Source organism: Canis lupus, chromosome 29 (genome assembly GCF_048164855.1).
Source record: "Canis lupus baileyi chromosome 29, mCanLup2.hap1, whole genome shotgun sequence".
Lineage (NCBI taxonomy): Eukaryota > Metazoa > Chordata > Mammalia > Carnivora > Canidae > Canis > Canis lupus.
In genome coordinates this window covers 17,796,977-17,823,090 of record NC_132866.1, presented here as the reverse complement: position 1 = coordinate 17,823,090, position 26,114 = coordinate 17,796,977, and the positions used below count along the sequence as shown (strand labels likewise).

Here is a 26,114-nt window from a genome sequence, read left to right as displayed (position 1 = left end):
CCTCCCCTCTTTCAGGAAGCCTCAGGATAGAACATCTGATACTTGATAAGAAGTCAGAGACTGAGGGAGGTGGGGGCGGGAAAGGGAGCCGGTCCTCCTGAGGACTTCCCACCTACCAAGCATTGCACTGGAGGGGACCGCGTAGGGTATCCCTTTCAAGTAGGGACTCTTACCTGTCCCTTCCTGTGTGCAGTTGAAGGAAACGGATGCTCAGTGATGTTATGGGACTATCCCTGGGTCACCCAGGTGGTGACCCAGGTGACTCTTCCTCTGACACCCAAATGGGCAATGGCCTTGAATGTCTGCTGCTAGAAATGAGACTGTTGGCAATAAAACTTATTGTTTGCACTTTGAATCTGTGACTCCTGACCACTGGCGGACCAGGGAGTACGAGGGCTGACTCTGCAGGAGCCCTGGCAGGAAGGTCTCTTTCACAACAGTTTGCATCACTGCTTTTATCCTGCCTGGGTGACAGGGGCCTAGCACTTTGTCCACACTATCTTTTTACAGGCTCTCTTATCAAGTCCAGTGGACTTCTGGTACCGATTCTCCTGACCCCACTTCTTTCAGAATCCATTCGGTCAGCAACAAGCTCGGGAAGCCTTTTGGGGTGTTAACTGAGACAAAGTTTTCCACAGGGTAGGGCTGCTGGGCTGTGGTTTGTTGGAGGCACCCTGGTAGACCAAGGTTGACTGTGTCAATCTGAGATCCAGTGGGATTTATCACTGCCTGCCACCAGCCCATGGGTGGCTCAACCATCCTATGCTAACTTCATGGACTGAGTTCAGAGGCTTTTGGTATTTGATTTTGAGGACTTTTTTGTGAAATACCACTCAGCTCAACTGGTCAAGACTTGGCACCCCAAGACTCTCCAGTGTTTGTGAACTGATATAACTTCTATCATCTAGTATCTCCACCAGGCCCAGATACTGTATCCTTCAGCCTTCTTTTTTTTTTTTTTAAGATTTTATTTATTCATGAGACACACACACGGGGGGGGGGGAGGGGGGAAGAGACACAGGCAGAGGGAGAAGCAGACTCCATGCAGGGAGCCCGACATGGGACTCCATCATGGGTCTCCAGGATCAGGCCCTGGGCTGAAGGTGGCACCAAACCGCTGAACCACCCAGGCTGCCCTCCTTCAAGCCTTCTTAAAGGCTTCTTCTTCCCCACACCCTTTCAACTAAATATGGGTTCTCTACTTCCACCAGAAACATCCGTTCAACCATTTCCCTTTCCCAAATAGGATGTGTTCCTCTGCACATGGCAGAGTGCTGGGCACCCAGTTGGTCCAAGACCTTTGTTTGCCTTACTGAAATATATAAATTTATAAACAAATTTAAAGCACAGAGAATAATCTAATCTCTTGCCACACACACACTTCTCCTGTCCACCTGTCCACCAGATGCTCCAGAGGCTGGGCTATATGCCATGGTACGTTTGTGTACTGCCTGGGGAATTGTTTTTAGGTCCTGGTAGACTATTAAGCTTACGGGAGCTTTCCCCATGCTGAACACGCTGCTTGGCACATAGTATACTCAAATGCTTGCGGCATCAGTGACCCTCGAGCTCATTCAGGTCGAATTGCTTAGCGTTGCCCATGCCATGGCATGAAGCCTTGGCTGTGGCATTTCTGAGAAGAGGTGGGCCCCCTTCTGCTGACTCTCTCTAGTTAACTTAAGCCACTGGTGAGTCAAAGGGATAAGTGGCTCCCTGGCACCCAGTGGATTCCCACTGTACCTCAGGCACCGTGCCCGATGCAGTAGAATCTGAAGGCTGAGACCACCTCTGCCTGGGAGCCCTCACGGCTGGGGTATCCACTGAGTCATAGGCAGCTTACCAAACCCAAGGCTGAACTGGTTCTGCTCCAGTCCGTACAACTCTCCTGAGCTCTGGTCCCTGGAGCTTTCCCTGTGTGATTCAGCAGCAAAGATCTTACCAATGGATATGCATCAGAAACCTCATGATTTATTTATGTGCTTGCTTGCAGGCCAGGAAACCTGTTTCAAGCCTCTCCCTCCCCTCACCCTGTCAGCTGCCCTACAAAGTGGAGTTGTTGGATATGGCCTAGCAGTTGGGCTAGGAAGGGCAAGATGTGTGACTTAATATCCCTTTCCTGTTTTAATTATTGAAATGCTCGCAGAATCTCTCCATGGTGTGGAAATGACTGCTTAGTCATCCTCTGGGTTTGAATAGGGATCCCCTTTGGTGATGCTGACTCCCCTCTCTGTCCTGTATGACCTTGAGGAGATAAGAACACCTCTTCCCATCTGCCTGGGCACATCCCATGGTGTGTGCACCTTGGAGCACCCTGGGTGCCAGGCCCCAGATGGAGAGAGCCCCTGCTTGCTGGAGAAGCCTAATGTGGGCAGTGACCTGAGCACCTGGGTGCCTGTGACTGGCTAGAAAGTCATCTTCAGACTCATAGGTCAGGATCTCATGCCAACCTCTCTTCTTAGCTTCTTGCAGTGAGTGTTGACAGATGCCCTGCGACTCAAACTTTACCTTTGGCCTAGCTCTTCATGTGCTAAAGAAATGAATGAAAAACATTTCTACCCTGGAGCAGCTGTCCAAACCAGCTTGCTCTGCAGTTGACAGGCTTGCACATGACGTGAGTGCTCGAAATGTGTGTTGAATGTGGCTTTGGTGGCGAGAAGGCTGCACTTGCAGAAACCGAGCTGAGGCTGTATTCTCAGGCATGTTCACATGAAATGCCGCCAACCAAGGTGGTGGAAGTTTGTGAGTCGGCTGTCTCGGTCAGAGGTAGGGTAACTTAGAGTTGTTGGTTTTATGTTCATTTTTTTTAAGCATGCATATTTCAGATTAAACAGTATCTACTCTCAAGTCATTTTCTCAATAAGACCTACTTGAAAACTTATACCCCCTGCTGTCCACAATCGTCTTTCCTGATTCTATCTTTTTAATTCCATATACTATATAATCTAGCTCTTGTTCAGATTTGTTATCAAACTCACCAATAAAATACAAACCCACAAGGGGAGGGTTTTTACTGCTAGATCCCCAGCTCCTGGAATGATGCCAATATATAGTTAAGCCCTTAAATATCTTCAGCTCAATGACCGAATACTCAAAACTTTCTGGAAAATCCATTTAGGACTTCTCCTCTTCCATCTGTCTTTTCCTGTGAGGAATATACTTCTAGAAACACAAACACGTACACGTTTGTCCAAGTGGTTCTTTTTTTTTCTTTCTACATGGCAATTTATCATGGAGCTCTTTCCACATCAGTACACACAGATCTGCTCTATTGTTTTTAATACCTGCCAAGAGTACCACTGTGTAGACATGTTATAATTTATTTGGCTATTCCACCAAGGGGGTCTTTCTTGGTCTCTGGCATTATAAACAATCCTATAGATGTAATGATGATGAACATGATAACTAATGCCTTAGCCTATCCAACAGGCACTATTACAAGTATTTTACAGGCATATTAACTCCTTTAATTCTGGGATAGATATTATCATTGTTTTTTTGCAGATGAGAAACCACAGAGAGGTTTTCTAACCCAGGTCAGACAGAAGATGATCACGTAGGGTATAAGCCCAAGTAATTGGACTCAGAGCCCACATCCCAAACCAGTACCTTACACAGCCATTTGTGATATATTTCACTGAACTGATGTTTTTCTCCAGAAGTTACTAGTAGGGTCATTATGTCAAAGGGCACAGATTTTAAATTGTGGTAGAAGGAAAAAGGCACCTCTTGAAGGATAACCAAATTTATGTTTCCCTGGTTAAGAGTGCACTTTACACTATTTCATCATTGCTAATCTTATGGATGAGGAGAAGACGTTTCCTTTAAATTTGCATTTTTTTAACTACAAGCAAAGATGAATGTCTTTCTGCAATCATAAATAATCTGTTCAGCTGTGAATGTTCTGGTCATGACCTTTGCTTTTTGTTTTGTTTTGTGTTGTGTTTTGTTTTTCATTGACTTCGAAGCATTCCTTTTGAGGAAATGAGCTCTTTAGACAGGCAAAGTACTTGATACATGTCCCAGTTTATCTTTGTCTCTGGTACCTTTCCTGAAGGGCAAATATTTTTAAAAATTTTATGTGCTCAAACTTGCCAATGTCTTCATTTATCACTTCTGGATTTTGTGTCTTTCTTGAGTCTTCTTTGTGCCATGATTATAAAAAGAATCCCTCATACTTTTTACCTCCAAATACTCATGGTTGTCATTGTTCCATATTTCAGTCTTTGATCCACGTTTAACTATTTTTGTTGTGGGAGTAAGATAGTAATTGACTTCATGTCTTTTCTCTGAGTAGCTAGCCAGCTGTCTCTATACTCTTTTTTTTTTTAAGATTTTATTTATTTATTCATGAGAGACAGAGAGGCAGAGACATAGGCAGAGGGAGAAGCAGACTCCTCATGAGGAGCCTGATGCGGGACTCCATCCCAGGACCCTGGGATCACAATCTGAGCCAAAGGCAGATGCTCAACCACTGAGCCACCCAGATGCCCCTATATACTCTTATTTAAGTGAAAAAATCTATCTTTATTTGAAATGCAATTTAGTATATAATAATATATCCACTAGGAGTTTCAAGATGATTTTGTTACATAGTTTTGTCCAATAGAAAACTACCCTAGCATTATGGAAGCAAATTTGGTAATGTTTAACTGTCCTCCCTCCCCAATTCCTGTTATTCTTAAAAAATTTTCTGACTCTTTTTAATAAGCTTTATTTTTCTGGGTGAGCTTTAGAATTGGCTTTTTAATTCCCATTGGTCTTTATTAGAGTTGCATTAAATGTATAGACACATTTAGGAATATGGAGTCCTCTTGACTGCTTTGAGTATGTATTTGGAATTTTCAAACCTTCTTATTTCCCTAAGATCTAAACTTTTTAAACAAAGTGTTTACACATTTTTTTCTTAATATGCAATTGTGAATGACATTTTCCCCATTATTTTTGAATTAGTTATTTAAATGAAGTTAAGGAAAGCTATTGATTTTCTGGCTACTGATTTAGTAACTGGCCACTTTACTGAATTATTTCATGGCTTCTAAGGAGGTTATATTCATGTTGCATGTTAAGGAAAAGTTTATATTCATAAAACTGTCAGTTCATAATGTTCTTTTAACCTTTTACCATTACTTTGCAATTTTTCTAGAGCTATTGACTATGTGGTTAAGAATAGAGATGGAGGTTTCCTAAGTTGAGGGTGGCAGGAATCTAGGGGGGCTGGGCTGGTGACTTAAAACCCAATCAAGAAGGCAAAACCTTCATATACAGTCTTCTAAATCACACACAAGCCCCTCTGGAGTCATTATGAGTTGTGAAGCCTTGGGACCTAGTCTCTAGGAGAAAGCAAGTCATTCAGTACAGAAGAGTGTGTTAACAAATTGGATAAGAACTTGGTGACTGTGGTCTCTCTTTTAATGAGCTCTCTGTCACCACAGAATGAGTCCATACATGTAAGGGAACAGGGAAACCAATTAAATTTAAATTAGTATATCACTTTTTAGAAAGTAGATTGTTCCTCCCAAAAGTTCATAATTGAAATTTATATCCCATTATTGCACAGAAAATAGTTCTCCTGGCCTAAAAGCAAAGATAATTTGTCTTATTGTTCTTTGAATTCCAGAAACCTAGGGTAACCACAATTATTTATTTCTAGGCTGGGTTTCCTGCTCACTTACTACTGTAGATGACTTCATTTGATAAGATTCATCCTTTAGATTCTTTCAAACACAGAGGAGTATACTCATTCTGAGTAGTCTTTGATTTGTGTTAGAAACACATCCTTTTCACCCCCTACCATCCCTAATCCAATACTGTGCCAAAGTAGAAGTTTGATTTAGAAGTACCCATCTCAAGATTGGTCAGAGTGATTTTTTGATGATTTAAGATTTGGGAGCTTGGGGGTGGGAAATTTTACTAAGGGAAATATGGGTTAACAGAGTATTTGAAACAGACAATTCTGTACCAGAAAACTGGTCATTTATTCAACAACCACTGATGGTAAGCTAACTATGTGCCCAGCATGGTAGAGGCATTAGAGACACAGTGGTGAACAAAACAAAAATCTCTGTTCTAATTAGAATATCAGTTCAGTGGGGGCCATGGATGATAAGGGACCAGGACTATTTCAGAAAGTGAACAGCATCATAGAAAAGAGAACACAAGGTTCTGTGATAGTGATTGGAGTGGAAAGGGTGATGTTTAAAGAGGATAATCAGAGAGAGTGAGTTTTTGAGGAAGTGACATTTGAGTTGAGGCCCAGGTTATAAGCAAGGCACAACCATTTCAAATCTGGGGAATAGTCTTTTAGGAAGGGGAAGAACATATACAGAAGCTCTAAGGGAATTGACTTATGGTTGGAGAGCTGAATACATGTAGAAAAATAAATTTTTGAAAGGAAAGGGGCTATAAAACAAACATTATTTGTAGGCTAAAGGGATAGCCTGAAAGCTTCATAGCAATAAATATAGTTGACCAAAAACTAGAGTAGTCCAAGGGTCCATCTAAAGGACTTCATTCAAAGAAAATGAGACCTAGTGAAGAAATGGTAGCCCAAATCCTCAGAGGAGCAAAACTCAGAGCTGAATATAGGAAAGTCCAAACCTAGGTATCGCGGTCCTGGGAGTTGGAAAGCAGGTGTTAAGGCAGAAGGTAGAAGGCATCCTTCAGCTAGCTTGGGAATTAAATGTGTTAGAAGCTAGTAGATGAGGGACTACCTACCACAGAGGAGGGGGGGCCCTGGAGTGAATCCTGGGGAAGGACTGGGGACAAATGGACATCCTGGTGTGTGGGGCTGTGGTGTGTCCCTATCACTATATCAAAAAGTGAAGGAAGCTTTCCACATGGGGCCATCCTAATGTGTAGTATGGCTTGCTCATCCACCTGTAGATGACCTGGAAGAGGAGCTCCCATGTACAGTATAACATATCCTTACCGCCATGATACTTTTCTCTACCTCATTTTTTTTCCCAAATAGTAGTGTAAAGGGACGAGGAAATGCCACCACATCAACTGCTTACAGGAGGTCCCAGGAAATGACCAAACCAGAACTGTAATCTGAGTGACATTGGACATATGACAAAAGAGATAGTGTTTTCTCTTCTCATTTACTTGAGCATATCTGGAAGTGTTAGCAGATTCTAAAGGTTAGAGGGCTAACCAGAGCTTCCCGGTCCAGTAGTGGTAGAGCCCAAAAAGTTTTACCATCTCTTGGGCCCTCAGCTTCTCCTAGCTAAACAGTGAGAGAGTCACATGATATGTGGTTGCAAATCGTCTCTGGTACTAGCATCATGAGGTTGAAATTGTGTGTATGTATAAAAAAGGTGATCGAGGGATGCCTGAGAGGCTCAATGGTTGAGCGTCTGCCTTCAGTTCAGGTCATGGTCCTGGGATCAAGTCCTGCACTGGGCTCCCCACAGAAAGCCTGCTACTCTCTCTGACTATGTCTCTGCCTCTCTGTGTGTGTCTCTCATGAATAAACAAAATCTTTTTTAAAAAAGCTATCAAGATAGTAAAAAGACTATAGAATGGAAGAAAATATTTGCAGATTATGTATATGAGGAGGGTCTAGTATCCATATATATAAAGAACTCTTACAGCTCAACAACAAAAAGACAAATCACCCAATTTAAAAATGAGCAAAGGACTATAATAGACCTTTCTTCACAGAAGAAATACAAAGGATCACCAAGCACATGACAAGACTCTCAACATCATTAGCAATTAGGGAAATGCAAATCAAAACCACAATGAGGTGCCATTTCAGATCTATTAGGATGGCTATTATTAAAAAAAAAAAAACACAAAAAAACACAAAAAAAACACAAACCCAGAAAATAGCAAGTGTTGGTGGAGATGTAAAGAAATCAGAACACCCTGTGTTGTTGTTTGGGATGCAAAATGGTACAGCCACTGTGGAAAACAGTTTGGTGGTTCTTCAAAAGGTTAAATGCAAAATTACCATGTGACCCAGTAATTACACACACTCCTACATATTTACCTCAAAGAACTGAAAATTGGCATTCAAAACAAAGTCTGTATACAAATGTTCATAGATAGCACTGGTCACCATAGCCTAAATGTGGAAACAATCCCAATATCTATCAGCCGATGAATGCATCAGTAAACTGTCTCTCCATATAGTGGAATATTTACTTAGCCATAAGAAGTGTAGCACTGATATGTGCTACAACATGGATAAACCTTGCAAATATTATGCTTAGTGAGAAAAGTCAGACACAGAAAGTCACTGTTACAGGTTTCCATTTATATGAAATATTAAGAATTTGTAAGAACAAATTCTTCAATTATTCAAATTGAAATAAAGTAAATTAGTGGTTGCCAGGGGCTGTGGGGGTGGCGGGAGGAGGGAATAAGCGGGCACTTGGTTTTCTTTCGGGGTTGAGAATGTTGTGGACCTAACTAGAGGCGATGGTTGTACAACATCACGAATGTGCAGAATACTGCTAAATTGTACATTTTAAATTGGTTAATTTAGTCTTCTGTGAATTTTACCTCAATTTTTAAAAAATGTGAGGCAGCAGAGAGGAACCGTCTGAAATTCTGCACAAATCCTGTTTCAACTGGCTTGGTGATTTGCCATAGCAAACAAAGTGAGTAAGCTCTTTCAGTTGACAAATAGACACATCCTTCAGTGTCTTCTGCAAATAAAATCCCTTGCCAGCATAAGCAAGGTATTTCATTCTCCTGAAAACGCCGTCTTCACATTTATAACTATCCTTCTCGTTTGTAACAAAGGATCCATCTCTTCCATTTGCGGGAGGTGCAACTGCAGTATGTCTTAAAGGAGGGCTCAGGAGTTGACACACCATGGTCCAGATTAAGCCAGATATCTTTTTGTTTGTCCCATACCAGACCTACTACTTGAGCCAATAGTTAAAATTGAGGTTTTACAAAAATCCAGTGTTCTAGATTTTCTAGGGAGAAAAAAAATCTAATCTGGTGATCATGGGCTCACATTACAAAGTGGTAACAGTCAGAGAGGGGTGACGCAGGTGTTGCCCTTAGACTGATCCTGGGTTCTCTCTCTCTTTCTCTCCTCCCCTCCCCTTGTGCTGCTCCTCCCTGGTCCCACACTGCTACCTGAAGCAGAAATTTCACCTTTAGATCCTCCTTGAAAAAATTGTTTGCAAAGTCTCTGGTTAAAATGTAAATCTGCTCTCTGTAAGAAAAAAGCCAAAATCCTTAGGTCAACAATTTCTTCCCTTAGCTGAGAAGGGGAGTAAAGGTTAAGAATCTCTTAATTTGAAGGTGTGATTAAGACAGAGGAGAGAATTCTAGGTCAGAAGATACTCCAGGATGGGGGGCAGTGTCTCAAGCTGAGGGTGCGTAGGATGGCCAAGCACAAATTAGGTCTCTCTTCTTCTGGGTGCTGCTCCCCACTCTGCCAATTTCACAATTTTCCCTGGGACACCCCATTCCCCATCTGGGAAAAACAAAGTTCTACCTGGCTGGCTCTTGAACACATTCTGACTCCTGAACGTGCCACTTGACCCTACAAATCCGGATAAGGCTTGATTTAAAAAATCTCAGCTCTCAGAATCCTGGCAGATGGTCACAATAGCACCAGTTGTGAGGTAACCTAGCACCTATGGGGCCTCGCTTTTGTTTTTGTTGTGTCTTCTTTTTCTTCCCCTAAACACAATGTGGAAGAAACCAAGGAGTGGGGGCCAGTCATCCCAGTGTTTGGAAGTTCAGCTTCCCTCCATAAAATGGAAAGGGATTGCTCCAAATTCAAGTAATAACCTGTCAGGGAGCAGAAGAATGCCAAGATGACTGACATGATTACCAGACTCCATAGCCTTTGTTAAGGTGAAGTGTTTGTCTTCTTGGAGAAAGTTCCAGATGCCAGCTGATGGCAGCTGCCCCCAAGTTCTCAGGGCAACTAGGATCTTGATCAGATCAAACTTTGTATTGAGCATGCTTTGCTCTCTTGATTTTTAAGTGGGAAACTTTGGCCTCATCTCTGAGATCTTGTTCTATAGGGCACCGTGGTAAACTTTGAAGAATGCAAACTCTGAATTTTCTTTGCTGTTACCCATAAGGTTCCAGGCAGGTTTGGTCTCCCTGAACTCTATAACTGGACTCCTGAGGAAAGAGGAGTAGTGGTTTTATAGATTTCAATGGGGAAGCAGCAGTGGGAAGTGGTACGTGACCTTGGACAAGTTGCTTTACCCCTAGGAGCTTCAATTCTTCTCATCTCTAAAATGCTACTTCATGACATTGGTTGGATGGAACTCCATGATCCATGCAAACAGCCTGGTCTGAAAGCTGTCCGGGGCAAGAGTTGGAAGAGATGGCCTCAGCCAAAGTTCCTAGGACCTGCCCAAACACTAGTTCCTGCTACCAGAGCAGTTCAAAGCTTGCCTTGGCTGGAAACTACAAGAAAAGCTGGGTTGGGGAAAACCTTTGTGGTTTCAGTTCCTTGAGATCTCTTCCTGGCCTAAATCTTTAATGCTCACTTGCTACCATGTGCTGGGTCCATTCTCTAGCACCTTTTCTGTGAACAGGGCGGACGTTGCCTCTGGTAAAAATGGTTTCTCTTGGCTCCCTGGAGGAGAGGGCATTGGACATAGCAAACTGAGATGCTGTTGCTCTCTGAGACTCTAGTGATGCTTCAAAAAAGAAAGCAATGCATGAGGCCTATCTGGTCAGCAGGAAATGTCCTTCATACAGAATGCTTGAATTTTAAACTCTGTTGAGTCACCTCTACAGATGTTCCCTTCTCTGCTTTGTACTAGAGAAATCCAAGCCAAACAACCCCTCCTTCCCCCTGGTTGGCCTGGACAGGTGAAGGTCTCTAGAGGGCCCTCCTCTGACTACCAGCTTAGGCTGGAGCCAGAAAGGTTTCTTCTAGGCCCTGTGGGCCCCAGTTAAAAGGGCAGTCATTTCATAAAATTGTCTGGGAAATGATTAACTTGTTTCCTTTGATATTTTCTGCCTTTCCTTTCTCCCTCTGCTGTGGGAGGACAGTCAAGTCGCAGGAGTGGAGAAAGCTATTATTTTCAACATTGCTAAAGTCAACAGTGAGAGAAACTCTGCTTCTAGAGAGGTCCAACCCCGGTTTTTGGAGGGTTAGACGTTGAGGTGTGTGTGTGTGTCCTTTTGTAAACACAACTATCGAGTAAAAATTTCAGCCATTTCCTCTAACTTTTTTCTTTCCTTTTTTTTTTTTTTCTTTTTAAAGGCCTGAACTTCCTGCTGCTACTCACAAAGATGCTTTTTATCTTTAACTTCTTGTTTTCCCCACTTCCAACCCCGGCACTAATCTGCATCCTGACCTTTGGAGCCGCCATCTTCCTGTGGTTGATCAATAGACCTCAGCCCGTCTTGCCTTTTGTGGATTTGGACAACCAGTCGGTGGGAATTGAGGTAACCGAACCAATCCTCTACCTTGGGAGAACTCATGAGGAGGATGGGATATAGGGTGAGAAAGTTAGCCTTTTAGGTTCATGATCACCAGCAAATCTATAAATTTACACTTTGATCACTGGCACACTTGGCTTTGTAAGAAAAATGAAACCACAAACAGCTAGAGTTTATGATGCCAGTAATCTAGATCAGGATTGGTAAACTATAGCCCGTGGGCAAAATCCACCTTTTACTTTTTGTACAACGAGGAAGCTAAGAGTGGTTTTTTATACTTTTAAAGAGAAGTGATAAAAAATATATATATAAGAAAAAAGAAAAACAGTTCATATGTGTTCCACAGAGCACAAAGTTTTTACTGTCTAACCCTTTACAGAAAAAATCTTGCTGACCTATGTTCTAGATGACAGAGCCAGTGCTTTGCGGGTAGGAGAATGTTCTCATTGAGACACCCAATATCTGAGAATGATAAAGAAGTTATTTCCTTGAGTTAAATTCTGGCTTCGAGTTACTATCCATTCTGAAAACTGGCAGAAGTTGAAGTGGGATTTTCCCCCTCAGTTCCCTGACTTTCAGCAAATCACACAGCTTTCTACATCTCTGAGCAAAGGGAAGTTCCCAGAATGTTCTCATCATTTTCTATGTTCAATCCTTTTCAGAGAAGAAAGTGTTTCTGCTCCTTTATAAAGCTAACCCCTTCTGATCTTTTCAAGAGCTTCTTCCCTCTACTCGGGACTCTAACTCCATGTTACGTCCACTCTCCACCACCAGCACTTTTATTTAGGCATTGTCTGCATGTTCTTCATTGGCATCTTCCTATGCTGCTGATCTGCTGCTTCAGACCACCACCTCCTTTCAGTCTTCCCTTTTTCCAGTACAGTTCTTTAAGAGTGCCCTGTCGATTTCCTTTCCTGAACTTCAACCCACTGAGATCTGACTTTTGTTGCTACCATCTTCTCCAAACTTCTCTGGGTCACCCATCATGTAACCTTGAAATTCAATGACTTCTCCTCCAGCTTTCCTCTCAAATGACTTGAAAATTCTTCTTTCTTAAAAATTTCTTTTTGTCCTTCATAATGTCCTTCAATGAGATTTCTTTCTAATTTCAAGGTGGTCTTTGTCACTGAGCTTCTTTTCTCCCCTTGTCTAGCGTTTCAGCCTCACCATCTCGATTCCTCTAAAGCAAGGGTTGGCCAACATGTGCTTTAAAGGCCAGATGGTGAGTAGTTCAGACTTTGCAGGCCATCTGGAGTCTGTTGCAGCTATCCAACTCTGCTGCTGTAACATGAAAGTAGCAGAGAATATGTAAGTGAATGAGCATGCTATGTTCCAATAAAACTTTATTTGTGAAAAGAGATGACAAGTCAGATCTGGCCCTAGATTACAGTCTGCCCACCCCTGTGAAATCTTCCTAGCTGAGAAAATCCTTCCTCTTTCATGACATGAAATTGTACCTAAACATTTATGACACTCAAATCTGGCTTTCTAATTCTGAACTCTCCCCAGCCCTAGACCATCTCAGTGACACTCAAGCTCAACAAGTCTCTTTATTGCATATCTTCTCCCTTACACAAACTTTCTTATTTCCCCTCCTGCTCTATCTCAGTTAAATGCTTCTCTTCTCATCCAGTTGCCTAAAACTGAGTCTGAATAATCCCTCCTTCTTCCTTCTTCTTAGGTCCATCTGTGTAAACAAACAATAAAACCCTGTCTTCTGTTACTAGACAGGGAACTTTATTGTTGACACTCGACTTAATGTGACATATGGAAATCTTCTCTGATGCTCTAGACTAAGCTAGATCTCTTGTTATAGCCTCATGTGTTACCCAGCACTTTTTCAGCCATTATCTCTGTAGCATTTTTGAGTGTTTTATTTGCCTGGGTCCCCTGTAGACTAACTTGTGTGAGGGTTGGACCATGCTTGTAGCTCTTCTTGCTGCTCCAGGATCCTCATCAGGGCCTGATCCTGTGGTTCCAGCTGACATTTCTAGGCACAGCACTATTCACTATCTCTTTCTCTAATACCCTGCTCTCTACAGGACAGAGACCACCCACCAGACTCTGCAATGTGTCTTTCACCTCTGTGTCTTTATTCAGGCTGTTCCTTCACTCTGAATTGTTCCTTCTTTCCCTCCCCTCTACCAAACTATAACTTTTTGGTAAATGCTTCAAAGTCCTTATTAAGTATTCTTTCTTTACCACCTTTCTACTTAATACAGAATGGGTAGCATCACGCATCTTCCTATATCATCACAATATTATAGTTGTAGGTTTTCCCTTTTCACTTCACCTCCACTCCAAAGATTCATTAATGAGATGCTGATGGACAAAGATTTTGTCTTAACTCACTTTGCATTTATAGTATTTATATAGCGCTGGAATATAGTGTGCATTTGGTAGATGATGAAACTTGGTATGATTTTTTTAAAACATAAAATATAATATTATCTCTCCTCTCTCCACATGTGTATGTATATACGCTCATAGGGGTTGAGGAAAATTGCCAAAAACATAACTGTGACATTCACTGGGTTTCTATAATGTTGAGATACTACAATTTGGGGATTTAAAAATTGATTGAATAATAAAGAGATCATTCCTGTGACCTCAATGTTCAGTATTTATGGTCTCTTCAATTCAATCCATGAGAGTTTGGAAAGGGTGGGAGAGACTCAGGCCTGGCCTAAACTTGATCTTGTGTCTTAGGGAGGGGCACGGAAGGGTACTGGCCAGAAGACCAATGACCCACTGTGTTACTACTACTCAGATGTCAAGACAATGTATGACGTTTTCCAAAGAGGACTTGCTGTGTCTGGTAAGCTTGGCAGCCTAATTTGGCTACAAGAAGACCAAGATGGGGTCTTGTTGCATACCTGTTCTTCCCTATCTCATTTCTTAAACCCCAGTGGTAGTCTAAATGCAGACATACAAAATGCAGAGGACGTAGCATACAGTATCAGAATGGGTGCTGGAAACAGGGTAAGACAGACTCGAGTTTGAAACCTAGCTCTTCTATTTCCAGCTGTGCAACTTTGTGCAAAATCACTCTGCCTCTCTGGATCTATTCCTTACTTAACACAAGGAAAGCTTCCCCAGCTAGTTGGTAAAGAGCTGACAATAATATGTAGGAAAGTATTTTGATTAACTCACAGGTACATTAGATTTGTTTAGAAATAGAACTTTCATAAATGCAATTCCCTGCATTTACAGTTGCAGAATATGAGCCTAAATTAGCATTCAGGTCTCCTGACCTCTAACCTTGTCCTTGACCCCAGTACTGGTCCACATCAATACTCTAGTATCACAGAAGGCAATGATCTTTTGGACTTCCTTGGAAAGGTCACCACATGGACTTTGGTAGGTCCATTTGGAACATCAAGGCTAATCAGCCCTACATACACATCAAGGCTCACTACTTATATCTGTATTACTGAACATAACTCAAGGTGCACTAGTTTCCTTTCAAAATCAGCCGGCTTATACTTCTCCCTACATCTTTTTTTTTTTCTCTTGTGACACTCTGTCCAGACATAGATTTGCTTATGTACTTTTTGTTTTCTAAAGATTTTATTTACTTATTTGAGAGTAAGAGAGTGAGACAAGGGCATGAGTGGGAGGGAGGCAGAAAGGGAGGGAGAAGCAGACTCCCCACCAAGCAGGGAACCTGATGTGGAGCTTGATCCCTGGACCCCGGGATCATGACTTGAGCCAAAGGCAGACACTTAACTGGCTGAGCTACCCAGGTGCCCCTGCCTATGTGATTTCTTATCCCTTCTGCCCTTTAGCTATGACAATATTTAATAGCCAACTCCTCTCAAGTGCAAACTATGCAACAGGCACTACATACATCCTAGCTGCTTACCTTCCCCTAACCCTTAAGGATTAGTTATTATTGCCTTTATTTTTAAAAATGAGGAAATAAAAACTCAGAGGTTCAGGAACATTCCAAAGGTGATGGCATTAGAAAATGTTGCAGCTGATACTGAAATATTTCTGACTCGGTTGTTCTATTTTTGCTCAGCTCCTAAGTGCTTTATAAAAGTAGTTGCTTCTCCAGACAAAGAAAGGTTTCTTGTAAAGAAAACTTCTATGCCAAGGCTCCAAAGGGGACTACTTGGTATTTCTGGCTCCAAATCAGTACTACTTTAGGCTTCCATGCAAATAACAAAGCCCCAAACAACAATTAGTTTCTTACTTTTCTACAACTGAAGATACCATATGGCTGAAATAACAGACTTTCCTTTGGAATTTTCTGTTTTTCAAATGTTTCTTCGTTATTTTCTTTATCCCATTGTCATTGTAACTAGAAACAAGCCATTGAACACATATTACATGGCATTTAAGATTCTTCAGTTAGAATGTGTTTTTCAATACTGAGTTACAACTAAACAGATGAAGTTAAAATGGCCTCTCCTGTAGGCAGGCATGAGAAAGAAAAATGATAGGTCTGGTCCCAGGTGGAATTGAATAAATCAGCCCTACATATACCTTTTTTAAAACAAATTTTTTAGAGAGGGAGAGAGAGACAGAGGGGCAGAGGGAGACAGAGACTCTTAAGCAGACTCCATGCCCCGCCTGATGCAGGGTTCAGTCTCACAACTCTGAGATCATGCCCTGAGCTGAAATCAAGAGTCGAATGCTTAACCGACTGAGCCACTCAGGCGCCCCAACCCTAACATATACTTTTAATCTCTACCCAATAGATGGCCTATGTTGAGAATCATCTATGGATAATGTTTAAAATATAGATCCTCTCGCTCCACCTTGTTGCAGTGGATCATATTGCCACACAGTGAGTCCTAGGAATCTGAATCTTGAACAAAGCTTCTCAGGGGTTCTGCAGGCCAGAGTTTCAACTCTTCTGCTTAGGGCAGCAATATTGCCAAGAAGTTAGCCAGTGGGCTCTTTGTAGATAGCCACACCTTAGAACAGAGGAGAGCTGAGTTGAATAAGTTAATCAAAGGCTAGGCTGTTGCCTGGGCAGGACTTTGGCTAAATAGCCTGAAGCTGACTAGGGGACAGAGTTTAATGAGACTTTGGTTGGTGCCCCTTAGGGCCAATTATTTGACTTGTTCCTTGACCATGGGCCTCTGCTAGAATTTTCATCTTTAGTTATTAGTATGTATTTCCACATTTGCTGCCATTTCTTACTGGGTGAGCTTGAAGAAACTGCCCCAGTCCATCATAATGCTTAGTAGGGATAACAACAGTTGGTTATGGTGTACAGGGAATATTCCAACAGTGGTAGCTATCACTAGTAAGGAGTATTAAGACCAGTGCTTGCAGTGGTAGACTGCCAGAAGTACATTCTCTGGGATGGAGCAGTGGTTGTGAACACCTCTGAAGCAGGACTTGTCTTGCCTCTGGGGAAGTTTCAGTGTGAGACATGACTTCTTGAGATTTCATGCAGCTGTTCCAGCAGAGAGAAAGTGTCCTAACATTTCCTGTGGACAAGTCTCCTCATTCATTTTTTTAAAGATTTTATTTATTTATTCATGAGAGAGAGAGAGAGAGAGAGAGAGAGGCAGAGACACAGGCAGAGGGAGGAGCAGGCTCCATGCAGGAAACCCGATGTGGGACTCGATCCTGGGTCTCCAAGATCACGCCCTGGGCTGAAGGCTGCACCAAACCGCAGAGCCACTCGGGCTGCCCTCCTCATTCATTTTAAAAATACTTCTTTAATCAGAGTGGTTCTATCTTTCCAGCTTTCTTTCCCTTTTTTTCTGTCACTCAGATTGGAAGTTCACTGATTTACTCTTGAATTCTGCCTCAGAATGCTACCTTTTGGCAAGACCTGAATCCCTCTAGCCATTTGACTAGATCCTCTAGATAGAATTTCCTTACCTTCTACTTTTCTGTTGATAACTCCATCTCACTCTGGTTTAGATGTGGGAATTTCTCAGTTAGTGCTACACCCTAACCTAACACCACCATTGCCATGGCTCTCATGGTTGACATTACTATTTATTCTAGTAAGTGGAGTTCCTAAACTTTAGCTCTTCAGGAGTTTAGTTCTTTGATTGTCAAATGTATGACACAATTGTAAATATGTTGAAGGCAAATGCTTATGTGTGTGTGTACAAGTGTGTACGTGTGTTTGTGTGTGTGTGTGTGTGTGTGTGCACACACAAGTATGTATATGTTCCTGGAGTTGCTTATGAGCCTCAGTATCTCAGGAGACATTCTCATATAAACAGGCAAATTACATTAAGAAGTGATTTGAGAGAGTAAATGAAACAAGGGAAAAGGTCCCACTTTTATAGCTGTTAAAGAAACTTAGACAAAAGTACTAACTTTTTAAACTTAGCAAACCAGAAGGCATATGAGAAAGATACTATTGAATGACTACTGCTTGACGTGGTGCTGATGGGAGAAAAGTCCATTCTCACAACTGCTCTGCATCACGGTGTTTCATTTCAGAGACTCTATCCTAAGAAATGTTCTGAATTTGAAATTAGCAATTTGGAAATATTTATCAGAGCATTATTTCAAGTGTCAAGCTTGGAAACAATCTAAATACCCACAATGAAACAAAGTCATTGCAACAGTGCCCTTCCTCCATTGGCCATAAAAGGCCACTGAAATCTATACAGAAAAGAAATAATAACATGGGAATTTTTATATCAAATGGAGGAAGAAAGTAGGATCCAGGATATATCTTTGGAATGAGCATAATCCTGTAAAACTATACAAAGAAACTATGAAAATCAATATCAGTGTTAATAATAGTGTTTAGGTGATAAAATCATTGACAACTCATATTTTTATTTTTTTCTACATTTTTTATGAGCATACATTTCTTTTATTATAAGGAAGCTCAATCTAAGATTATCATTTGATATAGGCTGTTTGTGTTTACTTATGGGCTTTTACTTGTTCACATCATGTGGGTAGTTCATACTCCTGGTTTTCTCCAAATGCCTATTAACCATGGAGGTCACATATTCCGATATTGAACCACTCTGAATGTTTCAATGCATTTCCTAAATGTTTCAGATGTAGTTTGTAAGACTCTGCCTTTGAGAATGGAGTCCTTACTGCCTTCGACTTTCCTTGACACATAAGAGAAGCTCACATCTTTACTGGATTTCTCCTCCTTTGTGCCTTGTCTCTTCCTAATCTCTTTTTACCTTCTATGATTACTAAAGGATTTGCAGCTGGCACTGATTTTTCTTTCAATATTATGTTTTTAGACAATGGGCCTTGCTTGGGATATAGAAAACCAAACCAGCCCTACAAATGGCTGTCCTACAGGCAGGTAAGTCATGCCCATGGTTTTGGATAGATTCTTTTGTTAATGTGGTATTCTGGGTTATTTGGTCTCTTTGAGGTCTTGACTGCTTCCCCCCCCCACCCTTCTGTCTCTCTCATAGGTGTCTGATCGCGCAGAGTACCTGGGCTCCTGTCTCTTGCATAAAGGATATGAGCCATCATCCGACCAATCTGTTGGCATCTTTGCTCAGAATAGGCCAGAGGTAACCATGCTCAAGTGAACTCCAGAAATAAGTCAAGGCTAGGTCTAAAGACTTAAACCCCACCCCCAAACCAGCACTCTGACACCTGCTGATGACTTAGCAACACTATTTAAAGCCCTGCTATCCTTTAAATATTGTCCTCCTGTAAAGAGTTACAGCTCAAGGGCCTCCTTAATCCCTGCTTGAATGCTTAGTGCTCTAAGCTGGTAACTGGATTTCTCTTATTTCCTAGCCCATAATGATTCACTTTAACTCAGTCTCTTTGTTATATGAGGAAAATAAGAAGGCTGTGTGGGGCTGGCAAATAAGAGCTTGTGGATATTGTAGAAAGGAAGAGGCATTTGTATTAGAATTGGAACTTGCATGCTGTATTTGAACTTGTCAAACAAGGTACCCATTGCTACTGAGACTGGCTGTCCTCATCTTTCCACAGGGATTTAAAGCAGATTTTAGACATTGAGATGATTGGAATTAAGCTTTAGTTAAGTCATTAGACCAATATACTTAGACAAAGCCTTTGTATGCTTCAGAGTAGTTGGATGTCCTATGCTCCCTAGAGATAGTTGCTTCACCAAAGACCTGAGAGCACCAGATGCACTTTTAGGCGAATCTCCATAATCCACCTTTGTGACCACCCGGCCTCAATAAGAGATATCCTTGATTCTAGTTTAGGAACTTAATGCCAAACCTAGTCTATTCATCTCCTTGGGCTGCCATAACAAAATACCACAGATGGGGTGGCTTCAACAATGGAAATGTATTTTCTCATGGTTCTGGAGGCTAGAAATCCAAGATCAAGATGTCAGCAGGTTTGGTTTCTACTGAGGCCTCTATTCTTGGCTGGCAAGTAGCTCCTTCAAAGTGAGTCCTCACATGGTCTTTCCTCTGTCATCCCTGGTGCCTCTTCCTCTCCTGATAAGGACACCAGTCATATCAGATCAGGACCCCATCTATATGACTTTATTTAACCTTAATTACCTCTTTAAAGGCCTCTAAAAAGAGATATCCAAAAGCAGTCACATTGGGGGTTAGGGTTTCAACATGACTATAAGGTTGGGGGTTGCACAGTTCAGCACATGACATCTAGACGGACACCTAAGGCCCACCGTTAGCAGATTCTGATCATCTTTCCAATTTGTTTTGTATTATTCCTCATGCCTTTTGATGTATACACAGTGATTTTGTACTATCCTTTCTTCATCTGCTTCCTTCTTCTCTGAATGCCTGCTCTGCCTCCATCTTCATGACCAAATCTTACCAGTCCTTCAAAGCCCTGCCCAATTTCCATCACTTTCCCCAGAGCAGTCCCAGATGCCTTTACGACCCCTCCCCAAAAGAGTTTTCTCCCTTCTTACACCTCTTTAAAGTTGGGGCCCTGGGTAGATTGGTCATTTGAGCATTCAACTCTTAATTTGGGCTCAGATCATGATCTCAGGGTTGTGAGATCAAGCCCCATGTCAGGTTCCACACTCAGTGGGGAATCTGCTTGGGACTCTCTCTTTCTCTTCTTCTGCCCCTCCTACACCCCACCTAAGAAAAATATCCTTATAACTAGTGGTTTCTATACCTTTTATGGATAGAACTTACCACGCTCTACCTTTGTATTTTGGTCCTTTGTATTGTAATCATATGTGCTTAGCTTATTTCCCTGATTTAAATGTTCTCTATCACATTAGCAGTGGAAGTCTCCAGGGCCCCCAGGTGATTTCTTTTAACACAAAGGCATCAAATAAGCATTTATTGGCTGAATGATTGAAGTAATACTCTTCCTTTTCAAAGCATTCTTTAGTCCTTACTTGAGCTTTTCTCTATACAGTGGATCATCTCCGAGTTGGCTTGTTACACATACTCCATGGTAGCCGTCCCCCTGTATGACACCTTGGGAGCAGAAGCCATCATATACATTGTCAACAAGGGTAAAACTTCGCTATTAAATTATAACTTGATTTTGTTTTAATGCTGTGTAATTCCTCAACATCTGCTTGCGTTAGCCAACTTGGAATGCTATGGCCAGAATTTGCTGAAGTCTTTCCTATCTTGGAGTACCAAGGATATAATTTACAAGGAAATTACAAAAAGCCCAAGCAGGGATATTCACAGATAAAAGGCTCAATAAAATGCTCAAGGTGGCATGACAATAGAGTCTAGAGATAACACAGCTTACTTTGGCCACACTGGATAATTGGTCATAGAGTGGGTGACTAAGTCATTTAATTGACTAAATCACTATGAAACCACTGATTTCATTTCCTGTTGTTGTAAATTCAAGTCAGTAAAATTAGCCAGCATATACCAATGTCAATGGTGGATTTGTAGAAAAAATTACCATTGTTAGAGAAACAAGGACAAGTTCAGTGGTCAAGTAACAGCCCATTCACATATCTAAAATCTTACTTTCTGTCCCAGAACTAGGAGGGGAAGTGAGTAGACCCATTGGGACTATAGACACAATCAGAAGTTTTAAATTTTTATAAACAAGTATCAAAAAAACATGCTAACATATAGAATCATAAAATGCCTGTCTGCTAAAATCCCATTTGTCCCTTCTTTTTCCTTCTACACCCTACTTCCCTTCCCAACAGAAAACACATTGACAGGACCACACCTGAATGATCCATGTGTGTTGTCAGTATTTTTTAGCAAAAGGAATTTCGTGATTCTAGAAACTGTAAACTGGGCAGCACGCATGCAAACAATGTGCTTCTGTTTTGATTAAGTTCATTTATTATTGATGGAATTGCTTCAGGTTTTGCACATTATACACCTGATTTGCAGGTGTAATCTCCTTTGGGTACCCACTAGCTTTGAAATTTTCAAAAAAAAATCTCTCCCTCCTTGCAAGGCAGTCAGGTACCTAGTAGAGCAAGGAGGTGACCTCCAGCTCTGTTTTTGCTTTCAGCTGATATCGCCGCAGTGATCTGTGATACTCCCCAAAAGGCATCAACCCTGATAGAGAATATGGAGAAGGGCCTCACCCCGGGCTTGAAAATGATCATCCTCATGGATCCCTTTGAGGATGACCTGAAGGAAAGAGCAGAGAAATGTGGAATTGAGATCTTATCTCTGTTTGATGCGGAGGTATGTGCTTTAAATTCAACTAGTGGCTTGAAGGCTGGCCTGACACCAGGGGATATACACTCAGGACATCTACATGAGAGCACAGGCTGTTGTCTGCCTGCAGTGGCAGGAGACGAGTCCATGAGACTTATGCTGTGAAGCTTTGAGAATAATGTCCCTAAAATGATTCAGAAGCCATGTCAGAGGAGAGGGTCTGTGGCCAATGGGAACAGACTTCTAAGCAGAGGATCTATCCATACTGATAGATATATAGAGGTCTTGGAGTCAGGTTGCAGGGTTTGTATTCCAGCTCTACATCTATTAGGTGACCTTAGGCAAGGTGCTCCACGTCTCCCTCTTCCCCTCTCTAAAATGAGGCTGAAATAGTCCCCACCTCGCAGATGGGTTGTAAAGAGTTACATGAGTTCATCTATATAAAGTGTTCCAAATAGTGATTGGTATGTAGTAAACCATGCAATGTCGACTATTTCTGTTATTCAGAAAGATTTAGTAATGGTCCTAAATGACTAGACCTCAGAAGTACAATGGGGAGTTTGGACATCTGGAATCTACCCTCTTGAGATTGACGTCCTAGAGAAAATTTATGCTCCTCCCTCAGGCTTCCTCTGTGCTGGAATGTTGGCTTCCAGGTCTGATCTAGGTTAGAATTTTGGTTCTATCACATAAAAGTGAGGTGTTTGCATAGAGAAGAGAGAGGTCAGTGTTTGTCGTATGTCTTTCCATCATAATTAATGACCTCCTTTCTTGGCTTCCTATTCATGTAGATTCTAGGCAAAGAGAACTTCAGAAAACCTGTGGTAAGTTTTTTTTTTTTCTGCTCAAATGTCAGTCTTGCCCCGTTCAATTCTCAAAGCTCTTGGTAGGTTAACCCTTGTGCTTCCCCTCTCTAGCCTCCTAGACCAGAAGACCTGAGTATCATCTGCTTTACTAGTGGGACCACAGGTCAGTGTGCATGAAGCTGAACCAGTGTGCAGAGGCCCCTGGTTGGCTAAAACATAGCTTGAGTCACTGAGCACTGGTGGGCTGGTAAATATATCCTATAATGAACCCTATCCTTAGGATCTCATAACCTAGAGCTTTTGAGTATGGATGCCCAATAGAAAAACCTAAGTATAAGCAAGTAAATTTCATTGAACACACTGGGAGGTGTTTACATGGTATGGATTTCAGGAGCCATTCAGATGGCATCACGAAGTCAACTTTCTTCCCCAAGCCCCCACTCTCTCAACCTGACACCACCAGAATAGTTTCACTCAATCAAGGTGACCCAGGGATAGTTCTACACAGATCAGTGTGTGCCTTACCCTATCTCAGCCATTACTTTTCTATTAAAACTCCTTTAGCTTTTGATAATGGCCCATGATGACCTAGAGTCACATCCTCCTGTCCATTGAACCCGTTCATGATGAGATAGTTAGGTAATATAGTTAGGTCTGAAGTCTTAAAAACTGCACAAGATGAAGTTACTTGAATTTTTGTTTTTGACTGTTGCAATCTGAGATTGTGGCTGTTACCCTCTGTGGTAGTAGAAGGCTAATAAAGGTGTCAGCAGTAGTGTCTCTGGGTGCATTAATCATTTATAAATAGAGTCCTATAGCATTCATAAAAGGGCACAGTGACAGGAGAAACTCTTGGCTCTTGGGAACAGAACCAATTGAACACATCTTCTTTCATAGCCAAAAGCTACCTATTAGTTATCTAAAGGATCTTTCTCTTCATGTCCTGTTTCCTACAGGTGACCCTAAAGGAGCCATGCTGACCCATCAAAATATTATTTCAAATGTTTCTTCTTTCCTCAAATGTATGGAGGTCAGTGGTCAATTGTCAAGGAGGTCTTCATTAAAATGTAAATCTGTCATAAGATTTTAATCCTGATGTAAGAGGAGTCAGAGACTAACACAAAACAAAACAAAAACAAAACTCATGATAAAGGCCTGAAGAAGGGACAAATAGTGGTGTCTCTTTGTCCAGAGGACTGTGCATTTTCAAGCCTTGGCCTTTTAGAATCACTGCACATCTCTACACTCAGTGAAATTAAGGGGCACCTCTCAGAGTTATACAGTGCACCACCTGTACAACTGGGTGTGGCAGTCCTGGGAAGGAGCAGTTTTTTTTAAATTAAAGAAAAAATTTTGAGGTACAATTAACATAACACTATATTAATTTCAGATACACAACATAATGATTTCATATATATGTTGCAAAATGGTTCCCACAATAAATCTAACATCCATTATCACACATAGCTATAGTTTCTTTTTCTTGTGATGAGAATTTTTAAGATCTGCTCACTTACTAACTTGCAGATATGCAATACAGTATTATTAACTATAGTTAACGGGAGTTACTTTTAAGTCTCCTTCGGAAGAGAAAGTTGGCATTAACACAATGTCTCCTCCTTGTTCTAATCTACAGTATACTTTCAAGCCCACCCCTGAAGATGTGACCATATCCTACCTGCCCTTGGCTCATATGTTTGAGAGGATTGTACAGGTGAGTGTCCTAGGTTCCCAGCACATATGTGAAAAGGTGGTCTTGACTTGCTAGTTCCATGTTTATTCCAAAGGCAGCTACACATTTCCAGTCCTTTCTCTAATGGGAAACCAGTAGGCAGGGAGCTGGCACAGCTGAGTCCAGCATTACTCCTAACTTGCCGCAAAGCCTTTCTCACCATGTCTGTGTATGTCCAGCGGGACAAATGCTTGCTCCTGCTTTCCCACGGCGTGCCTGGGAATGGTGAAGTCCTACCCAGGGGCTTACTATCCACTCTTAATTTGGAGCCAAGATAGGAAACACTGTTTTGTCTTTTATTTTATTTATTTATTTTTTTTAATTTATTTTTTTTTATTTATTATTTATGATAGTCACAGAGAGAGAGAGAGAGAGAGAGGCAGAGACATAGGCAGAGGGAGAAGCAGGCTCCATGCACCGGGAGCCCGACGTGGGATTCGATCCTGGGTCTCCAGGATCGCGCCCTGGGCCAAAGGCAGGCGCCAAACTGCTGCGCCACCCAGGGATCCCTGTTTTGTCTTTTAAATTTTACTTTGGTTAGGATTTTTTAAAAAAAGATCTCGAGTTAGAGAATGGGAAGTTAACCACAGAAGGACAGAGAAGGAGCACCTGATAGGTAGGATGTTCAGTGTCGTGAGGTAGAGCCGCTCAGGGTTGTGTGTATGCCAGAGAGCCGCCTTTCTGAGAGTGGATTCCAGGCTTTCCAAGCAGCTCTGAAGCTGATCTGAGAACTGAAAGTAGTGTTGGCTTTCCAAAAACATGTGTGGTTGTAAGACTGGAAAATCCCCTCTCTGCTACCCACTTAAATACCACTTCAACCAGCTTATCTGTGGACGTGCGAAGTGCCGAAATCAACAATTCAGTTCAGTTGGGCTAAAGTGTTGACATCTGATTAATAAAATATCAATTCTAATAAGCACATTTTTTTCACATTTTAACACCTCTGAAACTGAGATGGTCTTGCAATTGTAGGCATGCTGTAGTTTAACTGGCAGTGTTTTCCTTAGTGCTACGTAATGAACCCTCTCTTACAAAGGACAGCTCTCAGACTGTCCCTCCCAGCTGTAGGTGGAGTAGGCTGGGCCCTAAGTCTCACGGCTGGTCTTACCTGTCCTGCCACCCCAGCAGCAGTGAGTTTCCAACCTGTCTTGGGGTTAGGCTGCCAGAATTCTGGGTATCTAATGTTTGTGGGGGAGGTGCTATCCAGAGAGAAGTGCCCATGAATGTCAACCTCGTTCCTCAATTCCGTCCAAGACAGGCCCTACCTATAGTGGACCTTTGGCTCTGAACCCTGCTCTCTGGTTTTGCTTTTAGGCTGTTATATATTCTTGTGGTGCCAGAGTTGGTTTCTTCCAAGGAGATATTCGGTTGCTACCTGAGGACCTGAAAGCTCTAAAGCCCACACTTTTTCCTTCTGTGCCTCGACTACTCAACAGGATCTATGATAAGGTACCAACCTTGGTTCTGCTGGGCTGGCCCCGAGATTAAGCCTAACTAAGGCTCTGAGGGACTCCATCTTTCTAAGAATTTTTTTCTACTTCCACCCCCCATTCCCTACAAGCATCCACTTATGGCCACATTCACAAATGGCAACTGTGAAAAAACATCATAAATGAAACCCCTTTCACCTGGATATGATCACTTGGACCAGATCTGGAGAAAGAGCTA

At 41.9% G+C, this 26,114-nt stretch overlaps 1 protein-coding gene across 4 annotated transcripts in view; it reads left to right on the top strand.

Moving 5' to 3' along the window:
- The window catches only part of ACSL5 (acyl-CoA synthetase long chain family member 5), a 41,101-nt gene that overhangs the window by 4,842 nt on the left and 10,145 nt on the right, over nt 1-26,114 (top strand). For 2 of the 4 annotated variants that reach the window (XM_072805328.1, XM_072805327.1), the window contains exons 2-12: nt 11,201-11,385; nt 14,089-14,197; nt 18,576-18,640; nt 18,756-18,857; nt 20,674-20,773; nt 21,757-21,935; nt 22,700-22,732; nt 22,826-22,877; nt 23,671-23,744; nt 24,351-24,428; nt 25,761-25,895. In XM_072805328.1, the coding sequence (XP_072661429.1) occupies nt 11,230-11,385; nt 14,089-14,197; nt 18,576-18,640; nt 18,756-18,857; nt 20,674-20,773; nt 21,757-21,935; nt 22,700-22,732; nt 22,826-22,877; nt 23,671-23,744; nt 24,351-24,428; nt 25,761-25,895 (1,083 nt within the window). In that variant the 5' untranslated portion in view covers nt 11,201-11,229. Of the gene's footprint in view, nt 1-9,677; nt 9,826-10,963; nt 11,101-11,200; nt 11,386-14,088; nt 14,198-18,575; nt 18,641-18,755; nt 18,858-20,673; nt 20,774-21,756; nt 21,936-22,699; nt 22,733-22,825; nt 22,878-23,670; nt 23,745-24,350; nt 24,429-25,760; nt 25,896-26,114 lie in introns of those variants that run through there. The other 2 variants (XM_072805330.1, XM_072805329.1) reach the window with 2 other exon arrangements.